Consider the following 12,427-nt stretch of genomic DNA (forward strand, 5'->3'; position numbering starts at 1 on the left):
TTATCTAAAAAAAAAAATCAGATAGATGAATCCTCACATTAATAATTACTGTATACAGGTTATCTCACACTTTAACTTTATTTGAAATTCTGAACAATTTAAGTCTTGTCCATTTAAGTCTCAAGTTGTGTTAAATCATAGTTAAAAACAGACATCACATTTTTTTTTTGTTATTAAGCATTGCAACATAAACTCTTAAGGAGAAACACCATTCATCTTTTTTAACATTCTTCATTCAAGAACGTAGAAGCATTTTTTCACCCTCTCTCAGGTAAAGGGCCAAATCACTAAGACACATCATGTTCAAGCAACTTGCACAGTAACCAATGTAAGCAACATCTATATCAAAGAGCACATTAAAAATACTACGATTCAGTTCTTGCACCTGTAAAAGGCAAATCACAGTGCTTTGGCCCATCACGGGGGCCACTTGTGAGAAATGCTCTGTTTATAAATAGTCAAATAAAGGAACTGCTACAGAACCCCAAATTTTTACCAGGAATTTTTGGCACCTGTTCACTTAAAGAGGATTGAAAGCATGGACACACAAGGTGCTTAAGAAAAGAAAAACAAACAGAAAAAAAACGTCCCCCAAACCCAGTCTATGTTTTCCTTCATAAGTTCTGATTGGCCTACGTTGACCTTAGTGCAATATAGAAAGGCAGCTCGCCAACAATCAATTCTTTAAACTTTACACACTTTTCTGTCTACATTATGAACATATTATAATAAGATCAATAATAAGAATAAGAATAAAAGAAAACACAGCAGTTAACAACTTACTAGCAACAACAACAACAACAAAAACAATTACACCTCCTTATATAAAAAATTACGCTTCGCTAAAAAGAGCAACTTAATGCAGGAAGGGAGTGTTTGTAATGCCCCTGGAGAAATCATTCATAAAACCATCACACATTTAACTTCTGAAGAATGCAAATATAAGGCCCAAGGCCAAGGAAACAACAACTACCGGTATTATGTACAAAGAAACTTAAGAAGCGTAATCTCTCCTCATTTGGTGCTCAGTCTGAATTGGGCGGCTGGAGTTGGACCGGCATCGTGGTCTCACGCTGCTTAAACTCACGCGATCGGGAGCTTTTCAATCTCGTGCAAAACCATGAAGCTGAGCGTGAGTCAGAGAGGAGGCCTTTTTTTGTTGACTTTAATTGGAACTGATGTTAAAACGTCAGTGCGGTCCGGTTATACTGACTCAGAACACGGGACCCACTTTGCTACAGTCTTCCCGTTTTTTTGGTTTTGATTCGGTGGCGAAGACAGCCGAATTAATAGCCATCCTTTCTTTTCTTCTCTTTTTGTTAGAACGAAAATGACACTTTTTTAAGGCCTGAATTCAAACAGCCAAGCGAGCAGACAAAACTATTTTTGCTGGCTTTGTGTTCCAATTTAAAAGCAATTTCTTAAGATTAACCCAACAACCAAAGCATAAAAGTCCACTCAACACTCCAAAGGTGCTTTTTTTCAGTCATTTTCTCTGCAGCTTGGCTTGTTTGTGTTCAAGCCTAAGAGTTTCCGTTTTACATCATACCTTAAAATACATGGAGGGGCTGAAGTCTGCCATCAGACAACTCTAAAATAGTGACAGAACAGAATTTAAAGCACCAGAGAGGTACAGTGCTACATGCTTCCAGAGTTTTCCATCAGAAGGGAAGTTACTAGTCCAGGGGAAGAACACCTCCTCCCACCTCCTGCTCCAACCCCATTTCTACGCACCCCTAACCCACAGCCCAGTCACTCTTAACTGGGTCGACTGGTTGAATCAGGTGTGTCTGAGTGGGGTTGACACAGGAGCCTTGTCTACGCTGCCAGAGAGGACGGTTCTTCCCCGGGGCTAGACAGTGCGCGTCACAGCCAATAAGATTAAATAAAGGATGGTGAGAAAAGAGGCTGCAGCCCTTGATTAAAGGCGCAGCTGGAGAAGAGGCTGGGACATCTCTTTGTTAGCCAGGGGCAGCGGAGGAAGCTGCCTCTGTGTCACTTGCTTGACAAACGAAAAGAGGAAACCAACCACCAGGGCGGCGCCCAGGAGGGAACCCACGGCCCAGGCGTAAGAGGGCTCGGCGGGCCGAGGGGGGAGCGGCGGTCGTGGAGACGAGGTCGGCACCAGCAGGTCCAGTACGCTGGCCAGCGAGCCGTTGTTGGGCAGGGGGTGAACGCCAAGCACGGAGCACATGAGAGGGTAAAGGTCGACGGAACGCATGGAGGCTTTGGTGTAGCCGTTGCGAAAGAGCGGCCCGCGGGCGACGAACACGGGGTGCATGCTTCGTAGGCGATTGTCATAGCCGTGGTTTCCCACTGCGAAAAGAGTCAAGCACATAATCAACTGAGTCACGATGCAGCTGTAGTCGCCCCAAAGAGGTGCACAAAACCTGAACTGGTAGATACCATGTGATAATCCTTACTAATATTTCATATTTTAATATTTCAGGAGACAGATAAAATCTTATATAAATACTGAACAGCCATAAACAGTCATAAATGAGTCATAAATGAGAGTCATAAATGAGAGTCATAAATGAAAGTCATAAACATACAGTATCATAAACATTCTGTGCAGCAGTTCAATGTCGTGGCAATATATCTCATGTTTTTTCAAATTTCACATACAATTTTTTTACATCAAGTTTTTTTAGTTGTGTGTTGTAAACATTAGATTACATTAAACTGAACCTGAAATTTCACTGAAAAAGCGCAAACACTGATTCAGCAAATCAGAAAATAGCTAACAGCTAAGAGCTAAGTTAGGACTAGTGCTTTTGTCCACAGTAAAACGTATTTGACATGTAACCTGTTACGTGTTTAGAAAAAAACCCCAAAAACAACAACAATCAAACCCGGATGTATCATTACTCACGCATAAATGTGTGGGTATCGGATCTATTCTGGACGACGGTCCATCCCTCTTTCACTTCTATGATTACTGGCATAATCCTGACGTTGTGTTTGTAGTGCAGCTGATTGGGGATGTCCTCTCGTTTATATACAACCATGTTAGGATTTGCGTTCACCAGGGCACTGTAGACCTCCTCAAAGTAACCTACGGGACAATCAAACGTAGCAAGAATGACATACAGTACATGCATGCATCAAGTGGTGAATAGCATCGCTGGCTGTGTCCACCCTGTTGTGCCTTACCATCTCTGGGTAGAATCCCAACCACTGGGCTCTTATCTATCCAGGTGTACCACTCCCGTCTGACGTAGTTGTCCAGTTCGATGACTTTATCGGGCGACAGCTGGGTCATGCCGTGATCACTGGTGATGATGAGATTAATTTGCTCGTACAGGCCGGCTCTCTTCAGCTCCTCCCGCAGAAAGCCCAGCTTATCGTCGATATCAGCTATGACCACGTCCATCAGGGGGCTCTCTGGACCCAGGTTATGACCGCTCTCATCTGGCTCCTCCCAGTAGAGGACTCCGAAGTTGATTGGTTCAGGCCCCGAAAACCAGTCAATCAGCCTCTTCACCCGGCTCTCGAAGGGCACGGACGCGTTGTACAGCATGTAACGGGATGGGTACGATCCATCGATCGCCACATCCGAGCCAGGCCACATGGCAGCGCCGCTTCTCCGTCCAGCCTTCTGATTGGTCACCCAGAGTGGCACCGCCTCCTCCCACCACCGGGAGTCATACACCTCCGGCCCGTCCATCGAGAAGCTGCGATTGAGGACGGGGTCAAACATCTCGTTGGCTACGATGCCGTGGCTTTCCGCGTGCAGGCCGGTCACCATAGTGTAATGGTTGGGGAAAGTTTTGGTGATGTAGGTGTTTTCCACTCGCTCCACCTGCACCCCCTCCTCGATCAGGGCGCGGAAATTGGGCGTGGGGACCCGATTCACGTAGTCCCAACGGAACCCATCAAAGGACACCAGCAGCAGCTTACTCTGCTCCTTCTGCCAAGTGTTGCAGGGCAGGGCCAAGGCTAACAGGCAGCACAGGAGGTAGCTCTTACTCAACAGTATGATTGGCATGGTGGGATTTTATGGAGAAATCTACAAAGGAAAAATAAATTATGAAGGATGCTGAGCGATTTTTGTGTGGACAGTTTTACATTTTGTTGTTACTGCTGTTACTTGTTTGTTTGTTTTTTTGAAAGTATGTGTTCTTCCAGTGTCTTTGACAAACCATAACCTAAAATCCAAGACAGATTATGAGATTGACAACTGGATTAAAGATCTCTTTTTCTGAGCAAAGGTGATAACACATATTTTTAAATAAACTGTCGTCAAACTTCACAATTATTTCTTAGAATATATTCTTATACTGGGTTTTTTTTTCTGTAAACGTGATTTACAGCCATTTTTAAACGAGCCCCGTGGCTTTTTTTAGAAAGTCAAGAAAACGCTTGCTGCGTCTGACAGGGACTACGAAATGACGGTTTGGGATTTTTTTTCTCTCTATGAACTAGACAATTCTGATACAGCTTCACCGTAAGGGCAACACACAAGCTGTATGCTCGTGCAACAGTCGGAGAGATACATCTGGCCTGATTTTCATACGGAGTCGAAAAGGTATCTGCATTGTGTAGGAAGAAAAAAGACGCACATACACATCCATCATACATGACTGGAAACAGAGGGAAAATAGATGAGTTTGTTTCCCTAGCGAATCGTCCACTGGATGATTAAATAAAATCAAATTATTGTGATACGAACTGCACATTAATTAGGTGCAACGGTCCCTAAACTCAGCCCAGTACAAGCATCTGTCATAACTTAAGCCTGTTCTATGACTGCTTTGTCTCAGAATGCTTAGCTATGTGAACAGGTGCAGGGTTCCGGTGGAAAACATGTCGATAACATGAAAATGCCTACACGAGCAAAACAAATAGTAATCTAGAAATTTAAATGCACGTTAAAACAGAAACATTTCCCGTCTGGCTAATTGCGTCGTTTAAAAATCGTTTGGTGGACTAACGATGACATCATAGATATCATGTAGGACATTTCTATAAATAAATGGCTGCTCGGTCATGAAAACTGTGTGAAATATTTTACGAAATTGCACAAAACATAGTTTTATACATTTCGCATACAGAGATTTTGATCATATATCAAAAGGACATACCTTAATTTACTCAAGACTTCTCCTTTAGCAGTTGCGAAATAATTGCTGTACGCTAGTCAGTTAGCTAGCTGTCTCTATCTTTAATTCAACATAACAAATGAATGTCACCGCGACATTCACACTCTCGATTAAAACGTTACACACATAATAAGCAACCAAAATATTACAAAAAAAATAGCGCCTATACGACTTGCTCACACCTTACGTGCTCACACCTTACCTTCTAATCAGAAGTCCTGCTGTTAAAAAAAAAATTAAATATATAAACAGCTGTGTCATAAACAGGAAGTCCCGCCCACCGCTATCTACTTGAAGTCAATGGGTTTTTAAATGACAGGAATAGGCTACCTCTGTCAGAGAGTAAAGAGACAACGCTTCAGCATTAATATCTACTTCGTCATAAGCAGCGCACTTTCGATGTGAGGATTAAAAAAAACAAACACTCAAGAGCAAATATACTCGATTTTTTTTCAAGACATAGTGGGTAATGCAACAGCGGACCCCAAAACCAAAATCAGAAATGATCGGCTACAATTCAGGGTCATGTTTTTTTGTTAAGGGTTTTTTTTTTTATTGTGTAGGTGTGTGTGTTTTCTATTCCTGTGATCAAAAGATTATTTGCGGAGTACGATCTGTGTATAGCCTATGCGTATTTTCATTTTAGCTTATTTATTTATCTACTTTTTGGTTAAGAAAGAAAAGTTGTTACAGGGCAAACATAATGTCAACGTTTGCGGCCACACATGTATGTAAGCAGTTATGTTTCATTACCATCATTTTAACCGAGGTTGCTGTTTGTTAATGTGGAGTCTGCATAAGGCCAGAAGGGGTCAGGCGAGGTTTAAAAATCTGTTTTGAACAGAAACATTCTTTTAAAACCTGTGTGTTCTGTGTGTCACATTTTGTGATGTTTATGTTGCTAACTCTTGGTCTAGCACGTTAACTGACGTTCGGCTTTCTGCATGTATTTCACTGTGAGGTTTGACCTGAAATCCTTGTAGAGACTGCACGCTCACTCTCTACAGAGGTCCAAACCCACTTAGCATATAACTGCTCGAGTTGCCCAAACACGCACCAAGTCGCGTATCTGTCCGCAGAGTCAATTTAACAGCACATTTTACTGTCGCTTTTATCTACGTACCTTTGGCCTTGACGTCAAACGAAAACAGGATGTCTATACTGCACCAAAGAGTATAAATGAACTATTTTACATAATTTGTGATTATAATTGCATAAGACGCATTTAACGCTTCACTGTATAATCTAAACATTAAGTAGAAACAAATCAACGGCCATGAGTTATAGTTGCTGTGTAAAGATTTTCGAATAGCTTAGTTCGATTTAAAAACAAAAGCGTCTGCAAATGCATAAAATTAATCCTGTAATTGTCTGCCACGAGACTCCTCGTGCTGTAAAAAGCTTAGGATGGGTTTAAACGGTTTCGTATTGCGATTTCACGTCAAATTCAGATCCTCAAGCTTTAATTAACTAGAACATGTCCAAGAGGCCTGAAATAATCTAGATCGCTCAATATGTAACTATAGTAACTATGTTCTTCTATTTACATGCAGACAAAAGTTTTTCCTCCCACATCACACATTAGCTAGACAGCTGGCATTGGCGTTTATTTAGCGCGTGTCGAATAGTGCGAATCGCGCGAGTGTAGCGTCCTCCGCCGTGCTGCAGTGAAACAGCTCGTAGACTTCACAGAGATTCTTTACTGTCTCCGAGGCAACAGAGACCTGACGCAAGATACTGCCCCTCCTCCGATGATCTTTCATTCTAAAAAACAAGTGTGAAATATAAACCGTACAGACACGATAGCGAAAGTCCTGTTCCTCAACCACCGGCCGCACGCAAGTCCCGCGTTTGGACAGACTATGGGCATAGGCAATTTCAGGTGAGTTCGACATAACGTTCAAATGACAGACATTCAAAACGCTGTCTTTGATGATGCCATGTTCTTCGATAAGTTAAAAGAGGATTTTAAAGAGAAAGGTGTGAAGTGACTGTTTGAAATGTAGCCTGACCTTTCACATTGTTTTAAGTCCAATTTTTCCGTATTATAAATTTGTCAGAACAATCTGAGCCACTGTAAATACTGTTTCTGTATTAACTTAACATGCAGTGTTTCTCGATGTACAGCCATATGACATGCGCACCACTCAGTAATCTCGTTCATCAACATTCCTTTTCTTATTGTTCCTTCCGTTTTTGGTTTATGTGTAGGCTACTTCGTTGCTTGATCCTGTCTAAGCATACAGGATCCTTGTCTCTAGTTCGTTCTCCGCTTTCTTCTTTTGGGACAATGCGTCGCAGATAAAAGTTCGTTGCGTTACTCCAACTTGGTTGTCACTGGCATACTTTTTGCGTCTTGATTTTATTCATTCACACGCAGGGCCCCAATGAACTTCTTTTTTTTTCTTTTTTTTGACTCGTTAATTTTGCAAACAGAAGAAATAAATGAGGTTCTTCTTTCTTTCTGTTTTTGCTGTTACGTGTCAACCGAAAATTCACGTTTTGTCCACTTTTCTTTTTAGCAAACTTATGTGAAATAGTCCTAGAATGATCGCATTAAAAGAAAGGTTTAAAACTTTTAAGCAAAAGAAAAAAACAACAAAAAAAGAGTCAGAGTGCATAAAAACAGCATGGTCTAACAAAAGTCGACCAAAAATAACATCTTTTATGTATGGTATCAACAGAATTATGTTTGTGTTACACACATGAGCCGGTAGTCCGTAATGTAAACAATTCCAGTCTAACGTCTGACTTTTCGCTTCAATAAATGATGAAGTATTCCTACTGCTAAATGTTGGCAAGCTGCCTCATCGTTAAGTTTGTTACCATGACTCCTGGACATGGAACTAGACATACTGGCTAGTTAGGTGACTGTTTAAGCCAAATGGGAAATCCAATTTTCTGCCGAGAATGCCAGTTTTGCCTTCCTGACACTGAAAGCTTTCCAACTTTTAATAATTCAGACTGTCAGCTGGACTGAACAAAGCTCATTATACAGGTCAAGGCTCATCAAAGAAGCAGAAAAAAAAATCTAAAATGGGAAGAAAATTATAAACTGGGCATCACATTCTATTGAGGTGTGACTCCAGAAAATCTGAGAGTCACAAGTCACACATCAGAGTGAACTTGTACCTGTGATTTTGGGAGTACAGAACCAGACATGTTTTTTTTTTTTATCCATGTCATGATGTAACCTGTCTGTCTTACTAATATCATCAGGACATGTTACACCGGTCATAGTTTTTCATGACAGTCTCCTGCGAAAGCAGACTCTTTGATCGAGTAGACGACATAATGTGTTTCCTGTCAAAGTCATCCAAAGATTTATTTTCCTCTCCATGTGTATGCTGTGGGCTCCATGTTTATACAGTATTTTTAGTTTGTGTCTTGAAATATGGATAAGATCAAAGACTTCTGCTCTTCACATAGTGCTTACTGCTTGTCTTCAGAGATTAACTCTATTGATCCATGTATTGAATCAGAGGCACTGCTTCCTCCACTGTCTATCAGCCAGTCTAACACACACACACACATGCACACACACATGCGTGCACACACACGCACACGCGCACACACACGCACACACGCACACGCGCACACACACACACACACGCACACGCGCACACACACGCACACACACACACACACACACACACACACACACACACACACACACACACATGCGCGCACACACACACACACATGTGCACATACACACGCACACACACACACACACACACATGCACACACACATGCGCGCACACACACGCACATGCGCACACACACACACACACACACACACACACACACACACATGCGCGCACACACACGCGCACACACACACACACACGCACATACACACGCACGCACACACACACACGCACGCGCGCACAAAGTCTGCACCACATAGTTAGCTGAAATATTTGCTGGATTCCTACTGTAGGCAGTGAGCCACAGTTGAAGATATACTGCACACTCACAGTCTTCGACATGCTCACACATAGGCCAGTTTGTATGTTCACTCATAATCCACGAACATATAAGGGGAAAAGCAACAGCTGCAGAGATCCAGGGGAGCAGACTTTGTCTTGCATGTGCGGAGATTAGGGCTTTAAAAATGCCACTGCAAGGCACTTTGTTTTTACATGAGATGTTACCCAGACTGGCGAGGAATGAGCCAACATTCCTACAGCTGTGTGAACATCATCTGATAGTGACTCCCCACACATCACATTCAAAACATACACTTCCAAACATAGACATATAATTAAGTTACGGTGTAGGCGCTTACCACAACTTTCTAGGAATGAAATGAAAAAAAGTTTCCAAATCCTGCTCTTGGAGACGCACGGCCCTGCACATTTTAAGTCTCTCCCTGCTCTAACATACTTGTTTCAGCCAGTCAGGGGCTTGATAATGAATCAGATGTTTTGGAGTTGTGAGAGACCTAGAGTATGCAGAAATTGTGGGTCTGCAGGAGTTGGGCAGGGAAACAAAGGAATAAAAGATGACAAAAGAAAGTGTCAAAGTCAAAATTATCATTCAAATAAAGATTAAAATAAAAAGAAAAATTAAGCTTTGTATTTCATCTAAAAATACCAAAAAAATCCCCTGCAACACACATTTTAGTTCAGCCCTTTTAGGCTTCATGCGGATGGCATTTGCAGTCTCTGCAGGCCTCTGCTATTACAACAGTGACTGTCTCCGGACTGGAGGGGATTTTAAAGGCCTGTGCGACACAGCACACTGAACACGGTCGAATCCAATAGCAAAATGCTGACTCACTGACTGCGCCCTGTTGCTATGGCAACCCCACTAACTGAGGCGCATCCAGAGCATGACAGGACCTTTAGAAGGAGGAGATCATGCATTCACTTTTTTTTTTTTTTTTTACTTTTAAACAGTTTTTGTGTCCCGTAATTTTTGTTCAGATTGATGTTGTTTGTGAAGCTGTAGCTCCTTGTGTCTAAAAGTGTGATTAGAATGGTCCTCACTCAAAACAGAAACAACCCACTGGTTTTGACAGAATAACCACTAGGCCATTTTCTGTCTTCTCTCTCTCTCTCTCTCTCTCTGTCTCTCTCCCTCTCTTTCAGATCCAGACTCTCGTCCGTCTTGAGTTTGATCAAAGCGTGACTGAAACGCTGTGTTTAAGCTAAGCCGTGTAACACAGGGATCTTGCGTATGAAGAAGGCATGAAAGTGACTGCAGCTTTAAAAGAATGAAGGTGGCCCTGGGATGGACTGACTTTGTTCACCTCATCAACTGACCACTAACTTAGCACATACTGTTCAGCTCTGTTAAAACAGGACCACTGCTTCAGCAACTTCACTGATGAAATGAAATTGGAATGATATTATAGGACCTCGTTTTAGTTGTTTTTTCACCCCTCCACCAGTTTTGCTGTTGTTCAGTCTTGTTACTCCAACAAAACAGGCCATGAACACAGAGTCGATACCACAGATTAAGGTGGACGAGGTGAGTGGACTGGACTACGATGGCCTGGATGGAACACCAGACGACCATCTGACAACTCTGAAGGCGCTGGCTGAGAAGCTGAGGCTGGAGACACGGAGGCCGTCGTACCTGGAGTGGAAGGCCCGTGTGGAGGCTCAAAGCGCCAAAGGTCCAGGCGGACCAGACGCACCGGACGAACCGGACCGAGGAACAAGCCGCGATCAAAGGGAAGGATCTGAGGAGAGCCTGAGAAACTCCAGCCTTGTCCAAGTGGACGGGCTGTCCTCCACAAGCCTGAGAGGATTTGGAAATATCGACGAGGCCCTTGTCTGGCTAAGAAAAGAACTGGTAAGTGAAAGCTGAGCATATTCAGATAAGCACAGTTTAGACAGGTCATTGTTCAAGGAATCTGAAACCCCTCTTAGTACTGCCCTGATTGATTGATATGGTCATTATTGTACAAACTGACAGTGTTAAAGCCCACAAACACAGCGTCAAGGTTACACCGTCATGAAAAACCTTTCAAGTTTGATTTCCAAGAGGTAAGAGGCTCACATTTTTGTTTCTTTTTTTGTTGGGGGGGGGGAGGTGCACAGATGGTGTGGGATAATTTTCCCTCAAAGTCACGTCCCCAGTGTAGCGAGGAGAGAATTTCCTCCCATTCGCGAGCTAATTAAGACGGAACAATGGAATAAATGTTTGAAAGTTCAATGACAGCATTTGCTGCTCTGAGTTGCTATTGGAGTTAAAGTGAGTGGAAGTGATTTCTGTGGGGGGGGGGGGGGGGGGGTGCTCTGACGAGGGCCGCGCTTGTCTTTGTTTTCTGGCTGTGTGGTCACTGTGGTTCCTCTCATCCATGTGGTGCCTTAATGTACACGCGGGGCCGGGCCGGCGTGGCCTAGGCACGCAATGAGGCCGGCGCTAGAGAGGCCCTGGGCCTCCTGCTCGTGTGTGCGCCCACAAACATTTGCACAAAGAGATTACGAGACGACGGCAACAGCGCGGCGCGTCGGCGCTAAAAGGCACATCTCACTGAGAACCCCATTTGGCTTTCGCTGTTTTCGTTTTTTTGCAATGGGTCAGAGAACATCAAAACCTTTTCCCATGAATTAGGATTGTGCCTGCACCGTCTGTTCACATTCTATTCATGTTCACAGGCTCAGGCTTTGAGATGATCAGTGGGCATTTTGTCATGTGGTACAATCATGTTCAGATCCAGGACACATGAACACACAATACACATGAAACAGAATGAGGAGAGCCCCTGACTTATTCCTATACAGGGCTGTAGTTACATTCCAACCGTTCCTACAGCAACTGTTTCTTATCCCTCTGATTGGCAGATGGAGATGCGTTTGCAGGACCAGCACCTTGCCCGCCAGCTCATGCGTCTCCGTGGCGACATCAACAAGCTGAAGATCGAGCAGACGTGCCACCTGCACCGGCGCATGCTCAACGACGCGACCTTTGGCCTCGAGGAGCGGGACGAACTGTCTGAACTGCTGTGCGACGGACCGGTCACTCCGGGATTCGGGCTCTCCGCCCCGCTCCGCCTCATCGGCGTCACCAAGATGAACATCAACTCGCGACGCTTCTCTCTGTGCTAGTCCGTGTTTAACGGATTAACACAGAACGCTGCGGAAAAATGGTATTAGCCTGTTAGACCGATGCCATATTTTTGTATGTCATTCGGAAGAGAATTATTGCACAGTAGATCTTTACAAAGGCGTTTAAAATGCTCCGAACGTTGTGTAAATATAGAGTACATTATTTTTCTGCTCTGTTACATATACAAATGTCCTGGCATAGTTATGTCTTCTCTTGTATATGCCATGTGTAATTCAGAGGTACGTAATGAATTTTAA

The 12,427-nt window shown here is 43.3% G+C and overlaps 2 protein-coding genes across 2 annotated transcripts; one reads left to right on the forward strand and one right to left on the reverse strand.

Moving 5' to 3' along the window:
* Positions 1-805: 805 nt before the first annotated feature.
* Positions 806-5,206, reverse strand: enpp5 (ectonucleotide pyrophosphatase/phosphodiesterase 5). Its single transcript, XM_030772717.1, has 4 exons — positions 5,088-5,206; positions 3,157-4,012; positions 2,876-3,058; positions 806-2,316 (listed from the first exon to the last, which is right to left on the reverse strand). The coding sequence occupies exons 2-4, from the start codon at positions 3,989-3,991 to the stop codon at positions 1,922-1,924; spliced, it is 1,413 nt and encodes a 470-aa protein (XP_030628577.1). The 5' UTR covers positions 3,992-4,012; positions 5,088-5,206; the 3' UTR covers positions 806-1,921.
* Positions 5,207-10,544: 5,338 nt separating this feature from the next.
* fam167ab (family with sequence similarity 167 member Ab) lies at positions 10,545-12,169 on the forward strand. The gene is made up of 2 exons (XM_030772872.1): positions 10,545-10,910; positions 11,906-12,169. The coding sequence occupies exons 1-2, from the start codon at positions 10,545-10,547 to the stop codon at positions 12,167-12,169; spliced, it is 630 nt and encodes a 209-aa protein (XP_030628732.1).
* Positions 12,170-12,427: the final 258 nt, after the last annotated feature.

This window comes from Chanos chanos, chromosome 4 (assembly GCF_902362185.1).
Source record: "Chanos chanos chromosome 4, fChaCha1.1, whole genome shotgun sequence".
NCBI classification, from domain to species: Eukaryota; Metazoa; Chordata; class Actinopteri; order Gonorynchiformes; family Chanidae; genus Chanos; species Chanos chanos.

Coding starts and splice junctions, on each gene's coding strand:
- enpp5 (XM_030772717.1), bottom strand. CDS start 3,991: ATGCCAATCATACTGTTGAGTAAGAGCTACCTCCTGTGCTGCCTGTTA. Junction 3,059..3,156: donor TGGGATTCTACCCAGAGATG/GTAAGGCACAAC, acceptor ATTGTCCCGTAG/GTTACTTTGAGGAGGTCTAC. Junction 2,317..2,875: donor CGATACCCACACATTTATGC/GTGAGTAATGAT, acceptor CTCTTTTCGCAG/TGGGAAACCACGGCTATGAC.
- fam167ab (XM_030772872.1), top strand. CDS start 10,545: ATGAACACAGAGTCGATACCACAGATTAAGGTGGACGAGGTGAGTGGA. Junction 10,911..11,905: donor TCTGGCTAAGAAAAGAACTG/GTAAGTGAAAGC, acceptor TCTGATTGGCAG/ATGGAGATGCGTTTGCAGGA.